General features: G+C 48.6%; 1 protein-coding gene across 2 annotated transcripts in view; it reads right to left on the minus strand.

The window, feature by feature from the left end:
* Positions 1-200: 200 nt before the first annotated feature.
* Positions 201-22,422, minus strand: part of ATP12A (ATPase H+/K+ transporting non-gastric alpha2 subunit) — a 35,485-nt gene continuing 13,263 nt past the window's right edge. For both annotated transcript variants that reach the window (XM_026454200.1, XM_023190301.3), the window contains exons 6-23: positions 22,017-22,151; positions 21,766-21,883; positions 21,237-21,505; positions 19,811-20,009; positions 19,548-19,657; positions 17,871-18,005; positions 13,634-13,826; positions 11,616-11,791; positions 10,493-10,629; positions 6,069-6,219; positions 5,334-5,502; positions 5,092-5,246; positions 3,205-3,328; positions 2,853-2,998; positions 2,099-2,232; positions 1,799-1,900; positions 1,269-1,360; positions 201-1,184 (exon numbers count right to left, since the gene is read on the minus strand). In XM_026454200.1, the coding sequence (XP_026309985.1) occupies positions 1,156-1,184; positions 1,269-1,360; positions 1,799-1,900; positions 2,099-2,232; positions 2,853-2,998; positions 3,205-3,328; positions 5,092-5,246; positions 5,334-5,502; positions 6,069-6,219; positions 10,493-10,629; positions 11,616-11,791; positions 13,634-13,826; positions 17,871-18,005; positions 19,548-19,657; positions 19,811-20,009; positions 21,237-21,505; positions 21,766-21,883; positions 22,017-22,151 (2,574 nt within the window). In that variant the 3' untranslated portion in view covers positions 201-1,155. The remainder of the gene's footprint in view (positions 1,185-1,268; positions 1,361-1,798; positions 1,901-2,098; positions 2,233-2,852; positions 2,999-3,204; positions 3,329-5,091; positions 5,247-5,333; positions 5,503-6,068; positions 6,220-10,492; positions 10,630-11,615; positions 11,792-13,633; positions 13,827-17,870; positions 18,006-19,547; positions 19,658-19,810; positions 20,010-21,236; positions 21,506-21,765; positions 21,884-22,016; positions 22,152-22,422) is intronic.

A 22,422-nucleotide genomic window follows, 5' to 3' on the forward strand; every position in this document is an offset into this window, starting at 1 on the left:
CGTCAGAGGCCCCGGCTGGAGCCCTGGGTCCATGAGGAAGAGTTCAAAAGAAAAATCCCACATTTCCAGATCTTCCACAGATAAGTAAAATGACCAGAAGGAGCCAGGAAAAGAAAATAAGAAATCATACCTTCTTATTATTTGTCCTATGCGCTTCATTCTGGAAAAATGTGAATCAATTAGAACACCACAATTAAACCTGGGTTTATAAAACATCTTTTACTTAAAAATGAGACCTTTCCAGGCCTGTCAACATGGGTGTGTCATACATGAATATACCTAAGTTAAAACATGAAACATGACTGGCAAAACGTTATTGCTGAGAGCACCTGGCAACTGTTTTACAAGAAATATTACTATTGAAACCACAACAGCTCTCTACTAGGGTTGAATCCTGGTGAAGAAAGCCCCCTTGGATTAGCTGAACATTTTGAGTTAGGATATGCAAAATGAACTGGGAGCTGTTTTGGAGGAGCTGACGTAGGGGTGGAGGGCGACATGGGTCTAAAGGGCGGGGGAGGTGACCAGAGGTGGGACGGGGTGACGTGGCCAGGGAAACTGTCACAGCCAGGTGGCAAGGGCCTTCAAGAAGGACATCTCAGAGTCAAACGAGTCAAAGCTGAGGTCATGCTTGCGGCTGTGATGTAAACCTGCCGCCACTTCCATCTCCTGCAGACCCTTGGGTGAGTCGGCCTTTTTTGAGCAAGGAGACCATGAAAACATACCTTTTCAGGGGGATTCGCAGAAATCTTAGGGTTGTCATGGGGCCCTTAATAGGCTGTGGAAAGGAGTTCTGAGCAATCCGAGCTAGAGCTCAAGGCAGGCCCCAGTAGATGCCTGGGTTACACAAGACTATTAACATCAAGGAGCTTCATATACATATAAACACATTCTTCCCTGTGCCATTACCTCGAAATGTACGTATTTTTTTAACAAGGAGATGGAGATAGAAGAGAAGATCCTATATAAAGAGTTCAATTTCAGTTTTAAAATGCAAAACATCAGTGAGTATCCTGCATACAGCTTTCTGCATGAAAGTTTCCTCTTGCTGAATTTTGACAACGTCTGCCCTTCAGAAAATCTCCCAGCAAATGGTCCAAAGATGAACAAGTGCGCCCCAACGTGCCACTGAGAGACATAGGAAGTGAGGTGGTCTTAATAATACATGTTCTTATCCCACCAGCCTGTAGAGGTAGAAGAAAGCACATCAGAAATGGAGAGTCTGCTGAAGTGGGTAAACAGAGCCTCTACAATCATAGGCTACTCACTTCCAGGGTAGAGCCTGATGAAGAGCTTCCGCACCTCGTCATACACCCAGATCAGGATGGCGTGCGGCACAGCCACAAACCAGTACTGAGCCCTGGAAGCAGAGGGGTGGAGGGTGAGCCCTGACTCATCCGCAGGAATAGCCCAACCCTGCCCAATGGGAATGGGGCTTCTCGTTCATTTGTCCTGCTTTATTGCAAAGAACAACAAATCCACAAGGTCCCACAACATCAAGCTGGAAAGTTCCTGGTTTAACCTGCACTGTGACTGCCAGAAGCAATGTCTGCCTTTGAAGCAACCTGTTGGATGAGGATGAAGGCGGGTTGGTGAGATCTAGAAAACCCATTTCCACTTCTGGAAAATGCAGATCAAAGCTTTGGCCTCATAGATCATGGGATCAGTTTGACGTCTTTTGAAAAGACTTGGGGGAAGAACCTGGCCTGGAAACCTGGGAATCCTCAGGTTTATTTAGGTTGTGACAGCTCAAAGCAGAGGCTGGCTCTTTCCTCCATGCTGCTGAGGGTCAACTCACCTAAGCATGGTGAAACTCAAGGCTGTGACACTTCCAAGGCCATAGGAGAGGACCAGCCCAATGACGATCTGTGAGGCGATCCCCACCCAGATGACTTTATTTCTGCAAGACACGCAAAAGCAGACAGACTTGGGATTGTTGTGGCTTCATGATCGTACACCCAGCAGACCACGCTGCCAGAAGAGTCAATGCCTCTGGGGTTACAGGTGTGGCCAGAACTCAGTCTTGTGAAAAACAAATCATCGTCATCCTTGCATGGCAGGCCCGGGGCTGCCCCAGGAGGCCGGGCACAGGCAGTACCTGAAGGCACCCTGTTGGAAGATGGAATTCCTCCGCGTTTTCCTGATGATCAGATCTGCTATTTGCTGGACTAGGATGCCAACGAAGAAAGCCGTGTAGCCCGTCCATTCTAGGTATGCCCTCTGGTACCTTGTCTGTGGATGGGCAGAGAAGGAAGAGACCATGAGGCCCAAAGGAAAACGTCTAGGAAATTGCAGTGCAGTTCTCTACAGCTTCATGCTGTCTCCACACCTCACCCAGACTGAGAGTGGACACCTCCTAGTGTTTGGAAAGAAACATTTTTCCTTCTTGAACCAGCTGAGTAGGAGAAAATGTTAATTTTTTAAAAATTATCATTACTATTATTTTTAATACAGGCGGGGTCTCTTTGGCCAGGTTGGTCTCAAACTCCTGGGCTCAAGTGATTCTCCCTCCTCAGCTTCCTAAAGCGCTGGGATTACAGGCGTGAGCCACCACACCCGGGCTGAAAGATGTAAATTTATTTGGATCCACTGTGGGTGTGGCTGGGCTGGTCACTCTTTTATACCAATGGCAAAGCTAAAGTTAACAAAGGGAACTCTTGGCGTCTAGTCCGAGAGAGGAGGCTGCATCTTGAGACCCAGCAAAGGCCAAACATATGTCAGCAAGGGGGCCCTGAGCCCTATTAAAGCTTTCCCAGGCTGTTTAGGGACATGGAGGTTCTGTGTAAGTCTGAGCAGGGCAATCAGCATGGAGAGAACCAGGTGGACTCTGCGGCAGGGCTCCCACCACTCACCCATTCCTGCCCATAGCTGTCTTCCAAGTCATTCACGTAGTCCTTCTCCCATTCTACCCGCAGGTTAATGAGAGTGCGGGGCAGAAAACCCTCCTGTGCATAGACAGTGAAATACACAAGGAAAGCTCCCAGGGCTTGCATGAGGCCTGAAAGAACAAGAGAGATAAGACACAGGTCCTATGATGGCCTCAGGGAACTGCCTCGTCCTGTCCCTGTTGGCTCTTGGTTCCCCTTCCCTCCCCAACCCAGGCCCTGTAGGAAAACCACACTTTCTGGCTGTGCCCCCGACTCCAGTGAATTCAATTCTCGGGGCAGGCCCTAGTGTGATGGGGAAGACGTGCCCTCATCGTACCAATGTGCAGGTATGAGTACACGGCAAGCGGTTGGTTCACCAGTCTGTCCTTCTTCTTGTGGCGAGGTTTCCTGTTCATGATGTCACTTTCAGCTTTCTCATATGCCAAGGCGATGGAGGGGATCTAGAGGGGAAGACGCTGGTGAGGTCTAACCCCAGGATGCTCTGCTCTACCCACAGTAGGGGAGGGGGCTGGGGTGGGTGGGGCACTGGCTGGATGAGGTGGGGGCATGGAGCTGGCCCATCAGGCTATAGGCAGTAGAGGGCGTGTTGTCTGTATGGGAATTTAAGAATAGTGCCTTTAGAAATCAGCTGCTTTTTATCACCCTGTGCTGGCAGTTCTGAAGACTGCTGGTTATAAAACACTCTTCCCTACAGAGAGGACTTCTTATGCCATCCTCTCCCTCCGGGTGGGAGGACCTGCTAAAAGACAGATCATTGCACCCCATCTCCAGACTTCCCGATTCAGGAGGACTGGACTGGGGCCAGAGAATGTGCATTTCTTTCTTTCCTTTTAGACAATGGGTGTACAACCTATTTCCATTCCTAGCTCAGTTATCTGCAATAACATTTTTATTTTATTTGTTCTTAATTTTTAGTTTTTAAGAGACTAGGTCTGTCTGTGTTAACCAGGCTGGACTCTAACTCCTGAGCTGAAGCAGTCCTCCCGCACTGGCCTCCTGAGGAGCTGGGGCTACAGGTGTCCACCAGTACTCAGGGTGTGCATGTCTAGCAAGCTCCCAGGAGATGCCCGAACCGGGCTTGGAGAAGTGCTGCAGCAGAGCCAGGCAGGCAAATGTGAAGGGCTTGGAAAATGATCCATCAGCTTTGGGGACCTCAATATCCCTCAAAGGGAGAGACATCTCCAGTCTCTCTAGGAATTAGGGATTACCTGGGTGTTATAGAAAACAAGAGAGGGGAAGGGAGCAATGTGAAGGGCCAGTTTCCTGCTAAGAATTCAGCTTGCTGTCTGTTGTTTTCCCTGCTTGCCCATGTAAACCACAGACATGGGCAGCTTTCACGGGGCTTTCTTTAAATGGATACTGGAAAAGGGGAAGGTTTAGGTGACATTACTGTAGGGCAAGGCTTTATAAAGTCTTCATAACCACTACTTCTTACTGTGTTTAGGTAAAGGGCTTCCATGTCAGAGTCTCTTACTTAACAAGGGGTGGCTGTGAGATTATCACTTTAGTCACTGGGCCTCCAGTGGTTATTTGGGTGATTAATTTGAGTGACAGCTTCATCTTCCCAAAAGAAAAGGGAGGCACACAGGCTGAAACTGACCAATGGCATTTCTTTCTTTCTTTTTTTTTTTTTTTTTTTTTTTTTGAGGATGAAGACTCATGTCTCGAAAAGCTTGCTATAGGCCAGGTGCAGTGACTCACGCCTGTAATCCCAGCACTTTGGGAGGTCAAGACAGGTGGATCACTTGAGGCCAGGAAACCCCATCTCTACTAAAAATACAAAAATTAGCCAGGTGTGGTGGCACAAGCCTGTAGTTCCAACTACTTGGGAGGCTGAGGTGGGAGAATTGCTTGAGCCCAGAAGGCGGAGGTTGCAGTGAGCCGAGATAGCACGACTGTACTCTAGCCTGGGCGATGACAGTGAAACTCTTGTCTCAAGAGAAAAAAAAAAAAGTCACTGTAGAGTGGTTTTAATTTCCAAACATTTGGCAGATGCCTCTGGACCCTTGCTTTGAGGTGTGGCATGTGGACCGGTAGAATGGGCACCACCTGAGAGCCTGTGAGAAATGCAGAGCTACAGGCCCCACCGCATGGAAGCTGAGAAGCACTGAGTTAGTCCATCCCCTGCTCTTGAAGGTAGCAACCCTGAACTCGACTGCCCCGGGGGCAGGCATCACACCCTGTTCCCTTCAGTGTCACTTACAATGTCTGTCCCCAAGTCAATGAACAGAATGGTGATGGTACCAATGGGCAGGGGGAGCCCAACGATGATGTAGATCAGAAAGGGGCACAGCTCAGCAATGTTCTTGGTCAGGGTGTAAGCAATCGTCTTCTTGAGGTTGTCAAAGATCAGGCGACCTAGGCAGAGAAGTTTCTCTTTCAGAACTTGCTTCTAGTCTCCCAGACCACCCTGGCCCTTGGGAAGACGCCCTGAGACTCACTCACCTTCCTCCACCCCAGTGACGATGGATGCAAAGTTGTCATCCAGCAAGACCATGTCGGCTGCATTTTTGGCTGCGTCAGAACCTGCTATCCCCATGGCAACCCCAATGTCTGCCTTCTTTAGAGCCGGAGAGTCATTAACTCCATCCCCCGTCACAGCAACAACGGCATCCTGCAGTGGGGGACCAGGGAGAAAGTGGAAGTGGGCAGGCCCAGTGGGTTGCAGGCCTGGAAGAACAACGCGGCCTCCCTTTCTCTTGAGGTTGCGAGGACGATTACGGCTGAACTGAAGGGCCCATTTAGGGGAAAAGATAAAGATGAGAAATCTTAGAAGCAGGAACAAGGATCGCTGAACAGGATGTGTGTACATGAGGAAAACCGAAAGCGCAGGTGTTTTATATCTTATGTCTTCATATTTTTTGTTTCGTATCTTTGCATTTTAAATCTTTCTTCACTCACACTTACCACAGTGGCAAATGCTTCATCTCAGAAGCCCCGGGCTCTCATGATAAAATGCAGAGAGCTGGGGTGAGCCTTTCGGGGAACATGTGGTGCGGGTCTCAAAGGAGGACAGGGGCCGGCCCACCTGAGAGGGTGGAAAGGTCAGGTGCTGAGGATGAGCCAAGCACTCTCTTGGGGTTCCAAAGGCACCACAGCCTAATGTGAGATCCGGACCTCTGCACTTGCCCACGGACAGCAATGGGCCTGTCAGTCCTCTGGATGCTGCTGTCCACCCACCTGCCTCTGACAGCCCTCCACAATGATCAGCTTCTGCTGGGGGGATGTCCGGGCAAAGACAATCTCCTGGTAGTTGGCTAAGATCTCATCCACCTGTTCCAAGCTCATGTCCTTCAGCTCCATGCCAGTCACCACAGCAGCCTTGGCATCCCTAGAAGGGCCAGAAGAAACTAGGTGAGGCCCGAGGGCAGATCTTAGGTTAAAACACTGCTCCAGGCAGGATGCTGGCTGAAGCCTCTCTGACTTGACCTGGAACCCAGTGTCCTTTATACCTAATGCTCTAGTGAGGTAACAGGAGTCCTGGGCACACGTTAGTCTCCATTTCAAGAGGGCAAACTGAGGCTAAAATGTAATACCATTTCTTGGTATCATATAACAATAGGAATAAAAAAACCACATAGCCGGCTGGGTGCGGTGGCTCAAGCCTGTAATCCCAGCACTTTGGGAGGCCGAGACGGGCGGATCACGAGGTCAGGAGATCGAGACCATCCTGGCTAACACGGCGAAACCCTGTTTCTACTAAAAAATACAAAAAACTAGCCAGGCGAGGTGGCGGCGCCTGTAGTCCCAGCTACTCGGGAGGCTGAGGCAGGAGAATGGCGTGAACCCGGGAGGCGGAGCTTGCAGTGAGCTGAGATCCGGCCACTGCACTCCAGCCCGGGCATAGACTGAGACTCCGTCTCAAAAAAAAAAAAAAAAAAAAACCACGTAGCCTTATCCCTACTAGAACAGGTGAGAGTGGTACTTCCTAGAGCAACGCTTTACTTCAGAAGTAAAAGGAAGTTAAAAAATTGCCCATTCATGGCCAAACGCAGTGGCTCATGCCTGGAATCCCAGCACTTTGGGGGGCTGAGTAGGAGGCTCACTTAAGGCCAAGAGTTCAAGACCAGCCTGGGCAACATGGTGAGACCCCCTATCTCTACAAACAATTTTTAAAAATTAGCCAGGTATGGTGGCATGTGCCTGTGGTCCCAGCTACTCATGAGGCTAAGACAGGAGGATTGCTTGAGCCTGGGGGGTTGAGGCTGCAGTAAGCCATGATCATGACACTACACTCAAGCCTGGGTGACACAGTGGGCCCTGTCTCAAATACAAAACTAAAACCCCCAAATGGCCTGTTCATATGTTTTGGGTCCTAGAATTCTTTTATGCCCAAACAAGGGGTAATAATTATTTGCTGTTGTTTATTTCAGATTTACAGAGTGTCATCTTTGTGCAACGTGCTATGTAGGCAGCAGTTTACTGAAGTCTCTGAGCAGCACTAATCCCTCCTGACTATAAAAGTAAGGCTCTAGGGCCTATTGATTATGCAGAGCTGCCTGCGCCACTCCCCTGCTAAAACTCTTCAGGGGCTTTCCACTGTGCTTGGAGCAGACCCCAGAATCCCTAACTTTAGCCAGCGAGCCTAGGTGGGGCCTGCCTGTCAAGCTTCACCTCACCTTGGGCTCTCCCTCCTGCCCCTTGGATGCTCTCAGTTCTGATATCCTCCATCCCCCATACCCTAAGGCCTTCACGGGTCTGGCTCCCTGACCAGGAATGGGAATCTCTCAGCTCAGCTTCTCGTGGCTAACACTACATTTCAGCCTTCACATCTCAGCTTAAACACTGCAGGTACAAACCACTGCAGGTCCTTTTCTTTACAATTGGCAGGTTTTGAGCGTTTTAGGTCTGTTTTTCCTCTTGGTGCTAAGTATTGGAATTCTAGCCCTTGACTCAAACTACAGGTCTTCTTAATTGCTGGTAAAAAATAATCAAAGTAAGAGAAGAAAGAAGGGATGTTTCCTTTCCCCTTACATCTGCTAAGATGCAATTTTTATATGGTCATGAAACTAGAGCTGATGAAGTGAATAACTGACAACATTCACAAAAGCATCCACTTCACTCAGTGTGGTGATTTGTACATAAATGTGTAGTCGACTCTCCCTTTTGTGGCCATCAGCAGAGTGGCAGTGGCCGAGAGGAAGGTCAGTCCCTTTGTGACTTTTGACTGAGGCAAGAATCATAAAAGGCATGTCAATGCACCTTCCCACATTTGTAGGAAGATTATATCTTTCTGTCGTTCCAAAGAGCTGAGACAGAAGCACATTCTGGGGTCAGTTCCATCCATGCACATCCGAAAGGATGAGGAAGTTGAGGTTGCACAAGGACACTATACGGGTCAGCAAATTGGGAAAGCAGTCCAGGTTTATAGGAAGAAATGTGCCATTTATACACAATAGGAGCATAGGAGGAGGCTAAGGGCATGAGCGTTGTGTGCACATCACCCAGCACGTGGCCATCACCAGGCTTATATAAAAGGACAGCAAATATAAAAAGGAAACAATTGAGAAGATGCAGGAATAAGGTAGTATCTTATATACAACTTTCATTAAGAATTGCTAAAATGGGCCAGGCGCAGTGGCTCGCGCCTGAAATCCCTGCACTCTGGGAGGCCAAGGTGGGCAGATCACTTACAGTCAGGAGTTAAAGACCAGCCTGGCCAACATGGTGAAACCCTGTCTCTACTAAAAGTACAAAAATTAGCCGGGTGTGGTGGCACGTGCCTGTAATCCCAGCTACTCAGGAGGCTGAGGCAGGAGAATTGCTTGAACCCGGGAGGCGGAGGTTGCAGTGAGCTGAGATTTCACCACTGACCTCCACACTTCAGCCTGGGTGACAGAGCAAGATTCCATCTCAAAAAAAAAAAATCTGCTAAAATGAAGCTGGGTGCAGTAGCACAAGCCTGTAGTCCCAGCCACTTGGGAGGCTGAGAGGGGAGGATCCCTTGAATCCAGGAGGTCGAAGCTGCAGTGAGCTATGATCACACCACTGAACTCTAGCCTGGGTGATCTGACAGAAGGAGACCTTGTATCTAAAAAAAGACTCAGCTGGTCTGAAGGTAGTAGTGAATTATCTCAACTGATTGTTCACAGTCAGTTACAGATCAAACTCTTCTACTCTTTCCCCTCTTCTCACTACTGCGCTTGACCACTCTTAAAAAAAATTCTTTTAGGCCGGGCATGGTGGCTCACGCCTGTAATCCCAGCACTTTGGGAGGCTAAGGTGGGTGGATCACTTAAGGTCAGGAGTTCAAGAACAGCCTGGCCCTGTCTCTACTAAAAATACAAAATTAGCTAGGCATGGTGGTGGGCGCCTGTAATCCCAGCTGCTCAGGAGGCTGAGACAGGAGAATCGCTTGAACCCAGGAGGTGGAGATTGCAGTGAGCTGAGATCGCACCACTGCACTCCAGCCTGGGTGACGGAGAGAGACTCTGTCTAAAAAAAAAAAAAAAAAGTGTTTAAAATTCTAAAGCCAAAAAAAATATAATCCGATTATCTTACAAAGCCAAACAAATAAACAAGCCCCAAACTTGTTTCCATAGAGGGATGTTATGTAGACTAAAGGGCATTGCAAGACTCTTAGACTTCAGGTGCTGTGGCTGTGCCCAGAGGCGGGAACCCTGGTTGGCTGTTTGACTTGGTAATTTGTTATGACCTGACAGCTGTGTGTCCCTAAAAGACCTTAGTGCTCGGGGGAAACTGAAGAGGTGCATTGGTCCTTCCTTCGTCTCCCGCATGCGTTAAAGTATAAACCAGCTAATGAACATTTCTTCTCAACCTGAGAATTTGGAGTCTTTGACTCATGGAGACCAGGCACAGTCCAGGCCACTCTCCCACATGCCCAGCTCCCTAGCCCCGTGTGCCTCCTTCATTACACTGAACACATCATTACTAGCTTTGTTGTGTCTCCTTGGCTCGACGGAAAGATCTCCAAGGGTGTGAACAGTATTGTTCAGTTTGCTACGGTAGCTCAGGTCTTGTCTGGTATGTAGTTGGCAGGCAATAAATAATTATTGAAAGAATAAATACACGAGTGAATGAACAGTTGGATGAACATGATTAAAAGACCAAAGGATAAACATGATTAAAAGAATTAGGAGAAACAAGGAAATAAAACTTGCCTTAGGAAGCTTCCATTCTACTTATTACCAAGTAAAAAAGAAGGCTGTGTTTACACGTTATGAAACTGGGTGGATAAATACCCAAGATGCTTACCAAGGTGGGGTGCCTGAAACAACCCACAGGGTTCTTACGACTCCGAATTACGCAACTGCATCTATGGTAAGTAATTTCACATAAACCCTTTGTTTCAGTTTTTCTCATTCTAAACTGGGCACAGTAGGTTTTGTGCCCAGAGCATGCTGGATTTTGAAATGTCAAACCAGGAACACACAAAGGGTCATTTCATAGTATCAATACTGTGCCTGGCACATATTAGCTTCTCAGTGAAATCAGAGTGAATGCATGGATATGCAAATTATAGCTCAAACCAGCCTACCTCTCAGAGCAAAAAGCTGATTTGTTCCAAGTAGTGCAGCTCTTTAGAGCCAATGGGGCCCCATGGGTATGAGCTGGAATTCTTGCTATGCGGCCCCTGTGCTTACCATTTGTTAACTTGCTCCACAGCAATGCTGAGGCGACGTGCAATGTCTTCCACTGTTTCACTGTTGGCTGAAATGATCCCCACACTCTTGGCGATCGCTTTGGCTGTGATGGGATGATCGCCAGTAACCATAATAACCTAGAGCACGCCAACGAGAAGACCCATGGATAATGAAGAACTCAGCTGGTCGAAGTGGGGATGGCTCAGTATTGCCTACTCCATAGTGCCCTGGGAGAATGTGGCTGGTGATTACAGCGGCAGCTCTGGATCTACGAGACAACTGTCTTTGGAGGAAATACTAATCCCATTGGGTCTACCCTTGCTCCTAAGCTTCATACACTTCCTCTTCTGACACGAAAGGAAGCCCTTCCCCTTTGATGCTACTTTATTTGTGAAAGGGCTGGTGAGTGTCTACCTGGGGGCAGCCCCATGTTGCTTCAACAGTCTTAATATTAACACAGTAATGATGAACATGGATTATGGGGACTGAGCCTCAAGATTGGGTAATAAAGCCTTTTTTCTTTCTTTTTTTTTTTTTTTTTTTTTTGAGACAAGAGTTTCACTCTTGTTGCCCAAGCTGGAGTGCAATGGCATGATCTCGGCTCACTGCAACCTCCGCCTCCTGGGTTCAAGCGATTCTCCTGTCTCCACCTCCCCAGTAGCTGGGATTACAGGTGTGTGCCCTCACGCCTGGCTAATTTTTTGTATTTTTAGTAGAAACGGGGTTTCACCATGTTAGCCATGGCTGGTCTTGAACTCCTGCCCTCGGGTGATCTGCCTGCCTCGGTCTCCTAAAGTGCTGGGATTACAGGCGTGAGCCGCTGCGCCCAGCCAATAAAGCCTTTCAGTATCTACCACGGACTAGGGTGAGATAGGGTCACTTCAAGGCACTAGGAGATTCTTCTCATTGCACTTACTGTTTATGTGGTTCACCACATAGAGACAATTACGTTGTTTTTGTGGGACAGTTTCAGTAACTTTAGCACAGTGAAACTAGAAATAAAAATAGGAATTTGATATTTAATTGAAGACACCTAAATACTGACCGTCTCCTGTGAAAAACATTATTAGAAAGGAATACGACATAAAGAGAGAGCTTCTCGAGTCAGGAAAATAACTCCCACCTTGATCCCTGCACTCCGGCATTTGGTGACTGCATCTGGCACAGTGGACCGAGGCGGATCAATCATTGACAAGAGTCCCACGAAACAGAGGTTGGAGGTCGGAAAGTTCATAGCATCTGTGTCAAATTTGTAGGTTTCTGGAAACTCGTGTGCTGGCAGGTAGAGATGACAGAAACCTGTAATACGGATGAATCAGGGAGTCAGTGAAACTCGAATAGGAAACCAAAAAAAAAATAAGAGGGGAACGTGCTGATACACCTCGGTCCTCTACTGTTTTATGAATACATTAGAATAAGCCAGAATTGTTTAATTTCTTCAACTCCATAATGCATTTCTTTAGGAAAGACATATTTTATCCAAATATAATTCACTGTGTGCTCATTAGACTCTGTGTTCTAGAAATATATCTTGCTATATTGCCAAGTTCTAGGGCGTACACCGTCTCCACTTCTGAAGCTTAGCAGGGCACAGAGTTAAAGGGATCAAGCACAGGGCACGTCTCAGGACAGAGACACACTTCAGCTGCGTCCTGACCCCTGGAGGGTCAGGACAACTTCCCCAAGGAGGTCACAAGCAAGCTGAACCTTGAGAGGGGCCCAGATGATTTCTAGGGTAAAAAGGGAGGGTGGAGGTGGGAAGGCCATTTTCAGCAGAGAAAACAGCACGTGAAGAAACGAGGGGCTTCAGGGGAGGGGCACAAAATTCAGTGTTAGATCAAGATAAGCCCAAAAGAAAGGCCAGCAGGAATGGGGCTGAGCCACCCTTTTCTCAGAAGGCATCAGCCTCTCATGGGCTGAGGTGGAAGGGACTCTTGTGTCTGGTGGGACCTCCAAGATCCTGTGATCAGCTTTCACATCCAATTATTTCAGCCTGGCCCACTGCTTTGCAAACGTCAGTGGAACAGGCTTTGAAAGGTCAGACACGAGTGGGCATCAGTCCTGTGGAGAGTACCCGGTGCTGTGGGTTACTGGATGCCTAGAGCATCACCGTCTCATTTACATGCTTTATCTGCTTGGCCAACTCCAGTAGCCTTTAGAAACACACATTCCACAGATTGCATCTATATTGCTGAGGACTTCCATGGTGTTTAATGAGCTGGATCATCAACCATACACTTCTGTTTCCTTGAAGTGTCATTCTGTGGTCCTGACGGGGCACCATTCCGCCAGCCCTGGTGCTAACAACAGGACACACTGTCCCCTTTGACAACACTGCAGGCACCCCCATCGGGTCCTCCCCCCGTGGTTGCATTTCTAAGGTTCCTTCCCTCCTGACACTTTGTCTGCATCGTTGGCATCCCTCTTTTCCTAGCCGCTAAATGGGAAGCTTAATCATTTTTAAACTGACTCTCCTCTAATTGGTTCTGTCTTACCAATTCTACCTCTACAAAGTCTCTTGCCCCGATCTCTCCTTCCCATTCCCATCACCCTGATCAAATTCCCATCCCTTTTTCCTGAACAAGGGCAACTGCCTCCTAAAAGAAATTTAACTCTCATAAAGTCTTCCCCAGCCCCGTGACTGCCCAGCTCACTCTGGTGGCACGGTCCTCGGTGCTCTCCACTGACTGCAGGATGAAACCTGGCTCCTCACCCACATGTTCAAGACCTCCGCCTCATCATCTCCCATCTAGTCCTTGAGCCCTGTTTCCGTGACGGTGCCATCTCGCCTGCTGGCAGCACCCCCGTGCCCCATGCCGTTCTGCCTCTGTGCTTGGCCTATGCTGTTCCCTGGGCCCTGGAAACTTTCCCCATCTCCCCTCAAATGCAGTCACTTAGGCGCAGTTTGAAATTTAACTCCTTCCGTAAAGTCTTCCCTGAGCTTGCCTCTCTGGAGGCCATCTCACCCTGCTTGGTGCTGTCATACAGCATCCTCTCCTTTTTCCCATCCTGTTTACCACGTTCTCCTTTACATGCTTCACGTGGATGCCATGGCCACTCGGCGAGGTCACAGGTCCCCAAGGTGCCTGCCTCATCTCTGTGCCCACCAGGAGATGGACAGGACCCTGCCGACGCACTCACCCAGCACACGCTCGCCCAGCCCGCCCAGCTCCATGTAGGCCGTGTGGAAGGCCTTGGCGGTGCTCTCGTCCAGTGGGTGCTCCTCGCCATTGATCATGATGGTGCTGCATTTCTCTAGGATGCGCTCAGGGGCCCCCTTCATCACCATGAGGAAGCGCTTGTCGTGGGGGTCATCCGTCTCGTGGATGGAGAGCTGGGAAGGAAGGAACAGAGTGTGTTAATTACAGACAGGTAAAACGCATTCCTTCTTCTCTACTGGTCCATTAAACGTAAAGGAGGAGGAGGAACAATGGCATCCTCTGCATGTTCCACCCTTTTTCTTTCTGTAGCCAAGTAAGATGAAGAGCTCTAGCCTTGGCCCCAGCCCAGAGTGGGGCGCCCTGGGTTGGAATCTGCAATAAGTGAAGCTCATCTTTCAAGCAAAACTGGCTGCTTTAGGCAGGCTAGATGTGGCCGTCAGCGTGTGAAATCTTGTGCCTTGAACAAGATCTCCCAGGGTGCCCGTGAGAGTCAGGGGGCTGCGAGTCTCTGCATCTCACCTCCTCTGCCTCCCTGTGGAGCAGCCATCTTTCAGACCCAAACTACTCTGAGCTCAGGAGGGCAGGAGGCGGCAGGATTTCCGCACCTCTTCACCTCATTGTCCACCCAGTTTTCCTGCTCGGATGTCACAGCAAATGGCGATGTGAGGAAGTGGCCACTTCCAAGTAGAGTGTTTGAGGAAGACAGCCGAGTCACAGAAGACTCCGTTTTAATAGGAATGCTCTTGACCCAGCAATTCTACTTCTAGATCCATCCTAATAAGATATGCAAAAACATCGATACACAGGAATAAAAGGACTAACTCTTATCTACCCCTTACTCTTCTCAGCACTCAAGAGAAATCTCAGGAAGCTGGAGTGTCTGGGAGAAAATACATCGCAAAGAAAAGTGTTCCAATTTTGGGTCTAACAGTTCTTTACAAATCAGTATTTCATAGACTTTTGGGTTCAAAGATAAGTGCAAAGATGAGTACAAAAAGAAGCACAGGGCAACTAGGGTTACCAGCTGCTGCTGCTTTTCTTAATGATCAAGTAAAGACACTGAGAAAACCAACCAACAAAAACCAAACCAAACAAAAATCCTCCCGTCTATTATCACTATCGCTTTCTAAAACACAGGCCTTTTCTTTTTCTTTCTCTCTTAATTTTGTTTTTTTGTTTGTTTTTTGTTTTTTGAGACGGGGCTCTGTCACCCAGGCTGGAGTGCAGTGGCGAAATCACAACTCACGGCAGCCTCGACCTCCCAGGTTCAAGCAATCCTCCCACCTCAGCCTCCCAAGTAGCTGGGACTCCAGGCATGTGCCACCATGCCCAGTGAATTTCGTTTTTTGTTTTTTTGTAGAGATAAGGTCTTGGTATTTTGCCCAGGCTGCTCTTGAACTCCTGGGCTCAAGCAATCTGCCTTCCTCGGTCTCCCAAAGTGCTGTGATTACAGGTGTGAGCCACTGTACCCGGCCAAGATAAGGCTTTTTTCATTTAAAACATAGGGATAATATAAAACACTTTTCTGGTGTGTACCACGTGCCAGGCACCGTTCTAAGTGCTGTCCACATCGACTCGTTTGTCCTCAAAACACCTTTAAGGCCATGGGTACTATTATTATTCCCTTTTACAAAGGAGGAAACTGAGGCACAGAGGTTCAATGCTTCACTCAAGGTCACTGAGCAACGGTGGCTGAGCTGGGATTTGAGCCCAGGCTAGCAGGCTTCTGAGTCCCTGCCCTTAATCATGGAGGCTACAAAGGATAATCTTTTAAATTAAATACATTCATCTTTATATAAAACTTTTCTTTTTTTTTTTTTTTGAGACGGAGTGTCGCTCTGTCACCCAGACTGGAGTGCAGTGGCCGGATCTCAGCTCACTGCAAGCTCCGCCTCCCGGGTTTACACCATTCTCCTGCCTCAGCCTCCCGAGTAGCTGGGACTACAGACGCCCGCCACCTCGCCCTGCTAGTTTTTTGTATTTTTTTTTTAGTAGAGACGGGGTTTCACCATGTTAGCCAGGATGGTCTCGATCTCCTGACCTCGTGATCCGCCCGTCTCAGCCTCCCAAAGTGCCGGGATTACAGGCTTGAGCCACCACGACCGGCCTTATATAAAACTTTTTAAAACATTTTCCAATTTGCCATAAACGTTTTAAATGTCTTAACGGACCAGTGTGTTTGGAGTATCACACTATTGATCACTATTCTAATCAATAAGACATAGGCTTTCCATTTTCTTTCCTTCCAGCAGAGACGTCTCCTTCCAAGGCCATGACATGTGAAGTCCAGGTGAGGCTGAGCACTGCTCATGTGTAGACATAAAATGACCCTAGCAGCATCCAGACAGCACCTTCAACCTCTTCAGCAGGGACTCACGCAGGCCCCTCTCCCCTTTCTAGTCCCACTCTATGTAGCCACTTTCTCCTCCAACTTGTACACGAGGCCTCATGGAACCTGCTTTTTCTCCCTGACGGAGCTTCAGCAGGGTTCCGAGTCCTGCTGCTGATGGAGGCATCATCTAACCCCATCTTCACACTACGCACTGAAGCGCGGCACCTCAACCTCCTCATCCTCTACCCACCCCACAGCGTCGTCGTGAGAATGAATGATTTAATATGTGTGGAAATTAGCACAGGACAGCTCCTATAATTACTAGCATTGTTAGTATAATAATAGTCGTCCTAAAACAGTATTTTAGGACCGTTACCCATTCTATTTTTACTTATGTTTTACATAAGAGATGTGATTTCTTGGCTCGAGTATTTTACATTATACTTGGCTCGAGTATTTTACATAAACGTTTCTGGTTAGTTGTCTATTTAGCTAACTGTGATTCTTTGTTGGCCCACTATCCACAAAGACGACGTTCACAACACAAGAGTTCTTCTCTAGGCTGGGCTTGGTGGCTCACACCTGTAATCCCAGCACTCTGGGAGGCCAAGGTGGATGGATCACGTGAGGTCAGGGTGTCAGAGACCAGCCCGGCCAGCATGGTGAAACTCCGTCTCTACTAAAAAATACAAAAAATTAGCTGGGCATAGGGGTGCATGCCTGTAATCCCATCTACTCAGGAGGCTGAGGCAGGAGAATTGCTTATACCTGGGAGGTGGAGGTTGCAGTGAGCCGAGATCGTGCCACTGCACTCCAGCCTGGGTGACAAGGGTGAAACTCCTTCTCAAAAAAAAAAAAAAAAGAGTTCTTCTCTAACCCTAAATTCCATCCGAACCAAGATGGGTGGATAATCACCAGAAATCTCCACACATACAGTTGTGGTTATTCTATTTCTATGCTTTACTATTGTGCAAAGCTCGAGTCCAGATCCTGCTTTCAGCGTGGGCTCTGTGGAAATCCCATCTGCATGGGGACCTGGGGCTCCCAACTGTCATTTGTCTTAACATGGGGAGGCTGTGACGGCTGGCTGTTGGCCAGCCCCGCATGCTGAGATAACCAGGCAAGGATGGTCATCTTCTACCTGAGCAGGGGACGGAAAGGAGACCCCCACCCACAGCACAGGGGATGGCCCCGGAAAGCGACGGGGCTGTCACCCGAGGGGCCGCTCCGCGGTCTCCCCAAAGGGCAGGGCTTGCTCCCATGGCCTGAACTGTGCCGCACTCCCTCTGTGTGACGGGGGGAGAATCGTGGACTTGGTGTCAGCCTTGGGAACACCGGGTGCTGTGCAATTCTGGCCTCTCAACACGTTTTAAGGGCCTGCTTCCTCCTCTATGAGTCAGAATTCGTCAGTCCTACCTTACAGGCCGGATGCGAACGTGGAACGAGGCCACGTAGGTCAAGGGCCTGATGCACTAGAGGTGTGAGGAGCAGGTGTTCCACCTCCCCGCTGCCCACCTGGCATTCATTCTTTGGAGCGTGGCTGCTGCTCCTCGCGGCAGAAGGTACCTGGTAGTGGTGATGTGAGTGTGTGTGTGTGTGTGTGTGTGAGAGAGTGTGTGTGCCTGTGACAGAAATGGCTCATTCATAGAAGCAGCCAAGTCCTGATGACATCCTTGCCTTTCTTTCTTTCTCTGCCCTGCTTCAGGGCTAGGAAGGAGGCCAGCAAGTAGCTTGACCTAGGGGACCAGATGCCCGGGTGCTGTATCCCTGACGGCTGTCTTTGAAGTCAGGTATCCTTCAAAATATGAGGTAAGCAAAGGATACATGCAAGTAGAAAGGTCATGCTGCCGGTAACAGAGATCACCAGGTGTGAGGAAAAACTCACCTGAAATTTATTAGTAGAGTTAAAAGGGATTTCTGCTACTTTGCGGTTTCTTTTTCTAATTTCCATCACATCACCCAAAATGACCTCTGAGAATTTTAAAAGAGCAGTTTCTGAGGCATCTCCAATCACAGCTCTCTGGGAATCAAAGAAGAGAAATATTTGCAGCACATATTTAATGAACCAACATGCCCTCAGCGCAGGACCCAAAACACACCTTCTGATCCCATTACCATCTAGTTGGAGAGACATTATCACGTGACCAGGGAGGGCCACCAGACAGTGGCACGCGTGTAAACCATGGTGCCACCTACTGGCATTAGGGATGTTTGGAGAAGCTGGATCTCTGTGAGGACTGAGGATTTCCTGGAAACAAGCAGCTACGAACTAGATCTTGATAGATAGGTGGGTTACCAATACACAGAGAAGAAAGCCTTCCAGAAACCAGGATGCAGGTGCAGGGACGTGAGGTGCAGACTCATCTGTGAGCGTTCAAGGTACCATTGGATGTGGAGGGCGGGGAAAGACCTGGTGGGCTCTGAAAGGTAGCCTGAGGTCTAGACTTGAGAAGCAGAACACAGGGAAGTACAGGAAGATTTTGAACAAAGTTAAGTGAATATAAAAAGCACCATTTAAGGAAAATTAGGGGCATCTGAGAAAGACTCCAGGAGGGATAAACTGGAATCAAGGAGGCTTAATTTCAATCAATTAAGAGGTTGATACAGCTATTTAGATGCAAGGTACGGCTGATAAAAAGTAAAGTTACATATATTTTGAAGCAAGAATGATAGAACTTGGTGACTCATTGGATATAAGGAAAGGATAAAGTCAAAGATGACTTCCAAATGTTCTGGCCCAATGACAAATAGCATGGTTGTAGCATAGAAAAGTAGAAAATGGGGGCAAGGCACTGATGTGCAGCTAGGCTGGGTACGGGTGGAAGTTAACGAGCACGATTTGTGCAGCTTCCTAGTGTACGCACACAGCCAGCCCGAGATCCAGGTTGGAGCTCAGGTAAGAAATTAGAACTGGACAGAAAGATTTGGAAGATATTGACAAAGAAGCAATTGGCCAAAAAGAGCATTAATGAACTGCCTGATGGAGAGAAAAGCAAACAAACAAACAAAAAAATAAAGAAAAAGAGTCAGGGAAGGAAACAGATGGCAAAGAGAAAAGCCAGGAGAACAGAGATTCAGTGACTCATCGAGATGGAGAGGAAAAGGGAGAAAGGGAAGGAGGAGAGGGCAGGAGGGGGAGAGTTTTTTGTATGTTCTGATATTCCAAGACCCCTTAGAGCTTCGTCTGCAGCCATATTCTAGTTAACGGGAGTCCTTCTATTTTTATACAATCGCATTTTAAATTTCCATGAATGGCATGTATATTAAAAGGAACTTTGATTACATCCACTTAGCTGGCAGAAAAGTCAAGAAAGTAACTTAGAGGTGCATTCATTTCCAGAATTTTCTAAAGACCCTAAAGCAATATTCTGAACCCTTTCAAGCATCTTTGTATTCTCAAAGCTAGAGAAAACTCTCTGTATGTCTTGTAAGTCTGGCTTGCTCTTGCAAGCACTGGAGAAAATTTATGCAACTGGAGAGATGAAATCAAGCACACAATCAGACCCCAGCAAGTGACTACAAACTGGCTGTGATTTAAGACCGAGTGCTGCAGAAGCATTACCTTCATGATGGGGACATTTTCCTGTCCTGGCTTGAACTCGGCTCGGTTACACAATGTTATTATCTTGGATAAGGAGGCCCAAGTCCTAGAGCTTTGGTCAAAGACCTGGTCTGGAAGACAGAGAAAGAACAGTGGCTGCTGTGGGTTGGGCTGGCCGTCCATGAGTCCAGCAATCCTCCGGCTGCAGACCCTGCCGCATGCTCAGCTCAGCCCCAGAACGGAGTCCGCAGCTCTGACCAGACCAAGCTCTCCATAGGACTTACTTGAATGGTTTTCACTGGTGTCAGCCACAAAGATCTGATTGTCGAACCACAGATGGGCCACTGTCATCCTGTTCTGGGTCAGTGTCCCGGTCTTGTCTGAGCAGATGATGGAGGTGGAGCCGAGGGTCTCCACAGCCTCCAGGTTCTTCACCAGGCAGTTCTTCTTGGCCATCCGTTTTGCCGTCAGCGACAGGGTCACCTAGCAGGGGAAGGAAGGACGCTTTGGGAAAAATCCTCATTTGAACTCAGGTCCAGTAATACAGAAATAGCCAATGTTAGCTGTGATTGAATTTTAGGAGACAGCTGGACTAGTTTTAGGGGAGCGGTGTGGTTGCTGGCACAGCTAAACTGACCTGGTGGCTTATACGCCACCAAGAGCCCTCTATGCCACAATCCTTTTTTAAAGATTAAATACGAGATACTTTTCTTGTTCCTTCATGACTTGAAGAAAACAAGGGACCTACGGACAGCAAACACAGACAACGCTGCTGTGGCTGGTGCCCACGTACAGCCACGACACCTCCTGTGGTCCCTAAGCAAGAGTGTGCTCCAGAGACTGGCTGCTGCATGCCAGAAGTTGTCCCAAAGGACACACTTATTGCTTTGGGGAATTCATCAGCTTTTGTGTTGAAACAACACAAAAAATGAGCTTTTCATTTTTAAAAGCTCCATATTTTAAAGATCCTTTTACACCCCCAGATCTCAAAGGGTTCTTTTGGTTCCCATTTCCCCAAATTACTATCTCCTGGAGTCAGAAGAGACCTGGACTTCAAAAACTTCCCTTTTCTTTGGTCAGGACAATGGCAGGCCAATGATCATGTAGTCACCAAACCGGAAACATGAATCCCTCCTTTCCCACCCCGTAGGAGCCCCATGGCAGAGACTGAGGAGGAGGAGCTCTTGTCTAGGGACTGAATGACAGAGGCTCACACACGCAGAGCCAGAGCTGGGTCTGGGGTTGGCCAGGAAAGGGCTGGAGTCCTCGGCAGGAAAAATGGGAGGAATTTATTTTTCCTAAGAGAGGTAAGTGGAGTATGGCAACGTGCCTAAATGCCTAAGTTGTAGAAACTGCCAAAGAAATGTGGGGAAGGCATTAGGCTTCCAGAAAATCTGTGAATGGTGGAGCCTGTCTTATCTAGATCTTAAGGGGCAGAGTAAGCTATGTGAACTGCAGATTGAAAGCGTAACGTTTTCAAGGAAAACACAGTCAAATATTAAAAATACAGCAATTTTTTTTTTTTTTTTTTTACAGAACTGTTTCTTTCTCCGTAAGAAACAGTCTGTTCAGAATGTTCCGTGGTTGTCCCTGGCGGGGAGGGCATGGTGCTCTGGGCCTGGGGGAGATTGCAGTTTGTGTGGGCGCCTCCCCAGTACCAACGCTGTGCCCACAGGGCCGGGTGCAGGCCGTCTAACAGCATGGACTCACGGTGACAGTGGCCAGGAGGCCCTCGGGCACATTGGCCACAATGATGCCAATGAGGAAGATGATGGAATCCAGGACTCGATAATTCATGGACACTGCGATGATGAAGAAAAGGATGCCGATGGAGACGGCCACTCCTGCCACAATGTGAACGAAGTGCTCGATCTCAATGGCAATGGGCGTCTTCTCATTTCCAACTCCTGAGGCCAAGGAGGCAATATGGCCAATGATGGTGCGGTCACCCGTGTTGATGACCATGCCGGTGATGGTGCCTACAGGGGAAGTAGACGTTTTATTCCAGGGGTCCTCAGCTAGGAGGGGTGTGCAGCCAGCTTGAAGCCCTCTCTGGCGGCTGGCACAGTCAACAGACACACCACATTCCAGAGGCCACGCATCATCCTCTAGGCCCTTCAGTTCCATGCTTCCTCTGGGATGAGCTTTGTAACAGGGTGTGGCAAAGGACAGATCTGAGAGCCCAGGAGGGAGAAGGGACACAGGTGGACATGTGGGCTGAGAGCCAGAGGCCTTTTACCTTCCAGACACGTTGTGGAATAGAAGCAGATGTTCTTCGTTTCCAGGGGGTTTTCATGGGTAAACTCAGAGGAGCGAGGCTGGGGCTCAGATTCCCCCGTGAGAGAGGAGTTATCCACCTAGAAGAAATGTTGAGAATGGTTCACAGCTGTGGGTACCTCATTCCCCGCCTCTTACACTGATGCTGGGAAAGACCACAGAGCCAGCGGGTTTGGAACATGGTCCTTGGGGTGGGTGCCCCCTGCTGCTTACCCGGCACCCCTGAGAAGACAGCACCCTGATGTCTGCGGGGATCTGGTCTCCTCCTTTGACCTCCACAATGTCCCCCACCACCAGCTGCTCTGAAGGGATGGTCTTCTTCTCGGAATCTCGGATGACCAGAGCTTGCTGCAGAAGAAAACCATGACAGATGCCTCAGACCCTGGAGGGACATCGGCCCTCCTCCCCAGTCTGTGCCGCACCAAACCCCAGGACAGAGGCCTTGGAACTTCCTGGTCACTGTCACTGTTGTTTCCATGCTGCTAGGCAGCCTGCACCTGGCCCTGTGGACACAACATTCTGCTGGAGCCTGAGGCTGTCAGAATAGCAAGACTGAAACAGAGGACTGCTTCACCGAGGCCTGAAGACTCTAAGAACGACTTTTTCTTGAGCTCACGGA

This window comes from Piliocolobus tephrosceles, chromosome X (assembly GCF_002776525.5).
Source record: "Piliocolobus tephrosceles isolate RC106 chromosome X, ASM277652v3, whole genome shotgun sequence".
NCBI lineage: Eukaryota > Metazoa > Chordata > Mammalia > Primates > Cercopithecidae > Piliocolobus > Piliocolobus tephrosceles.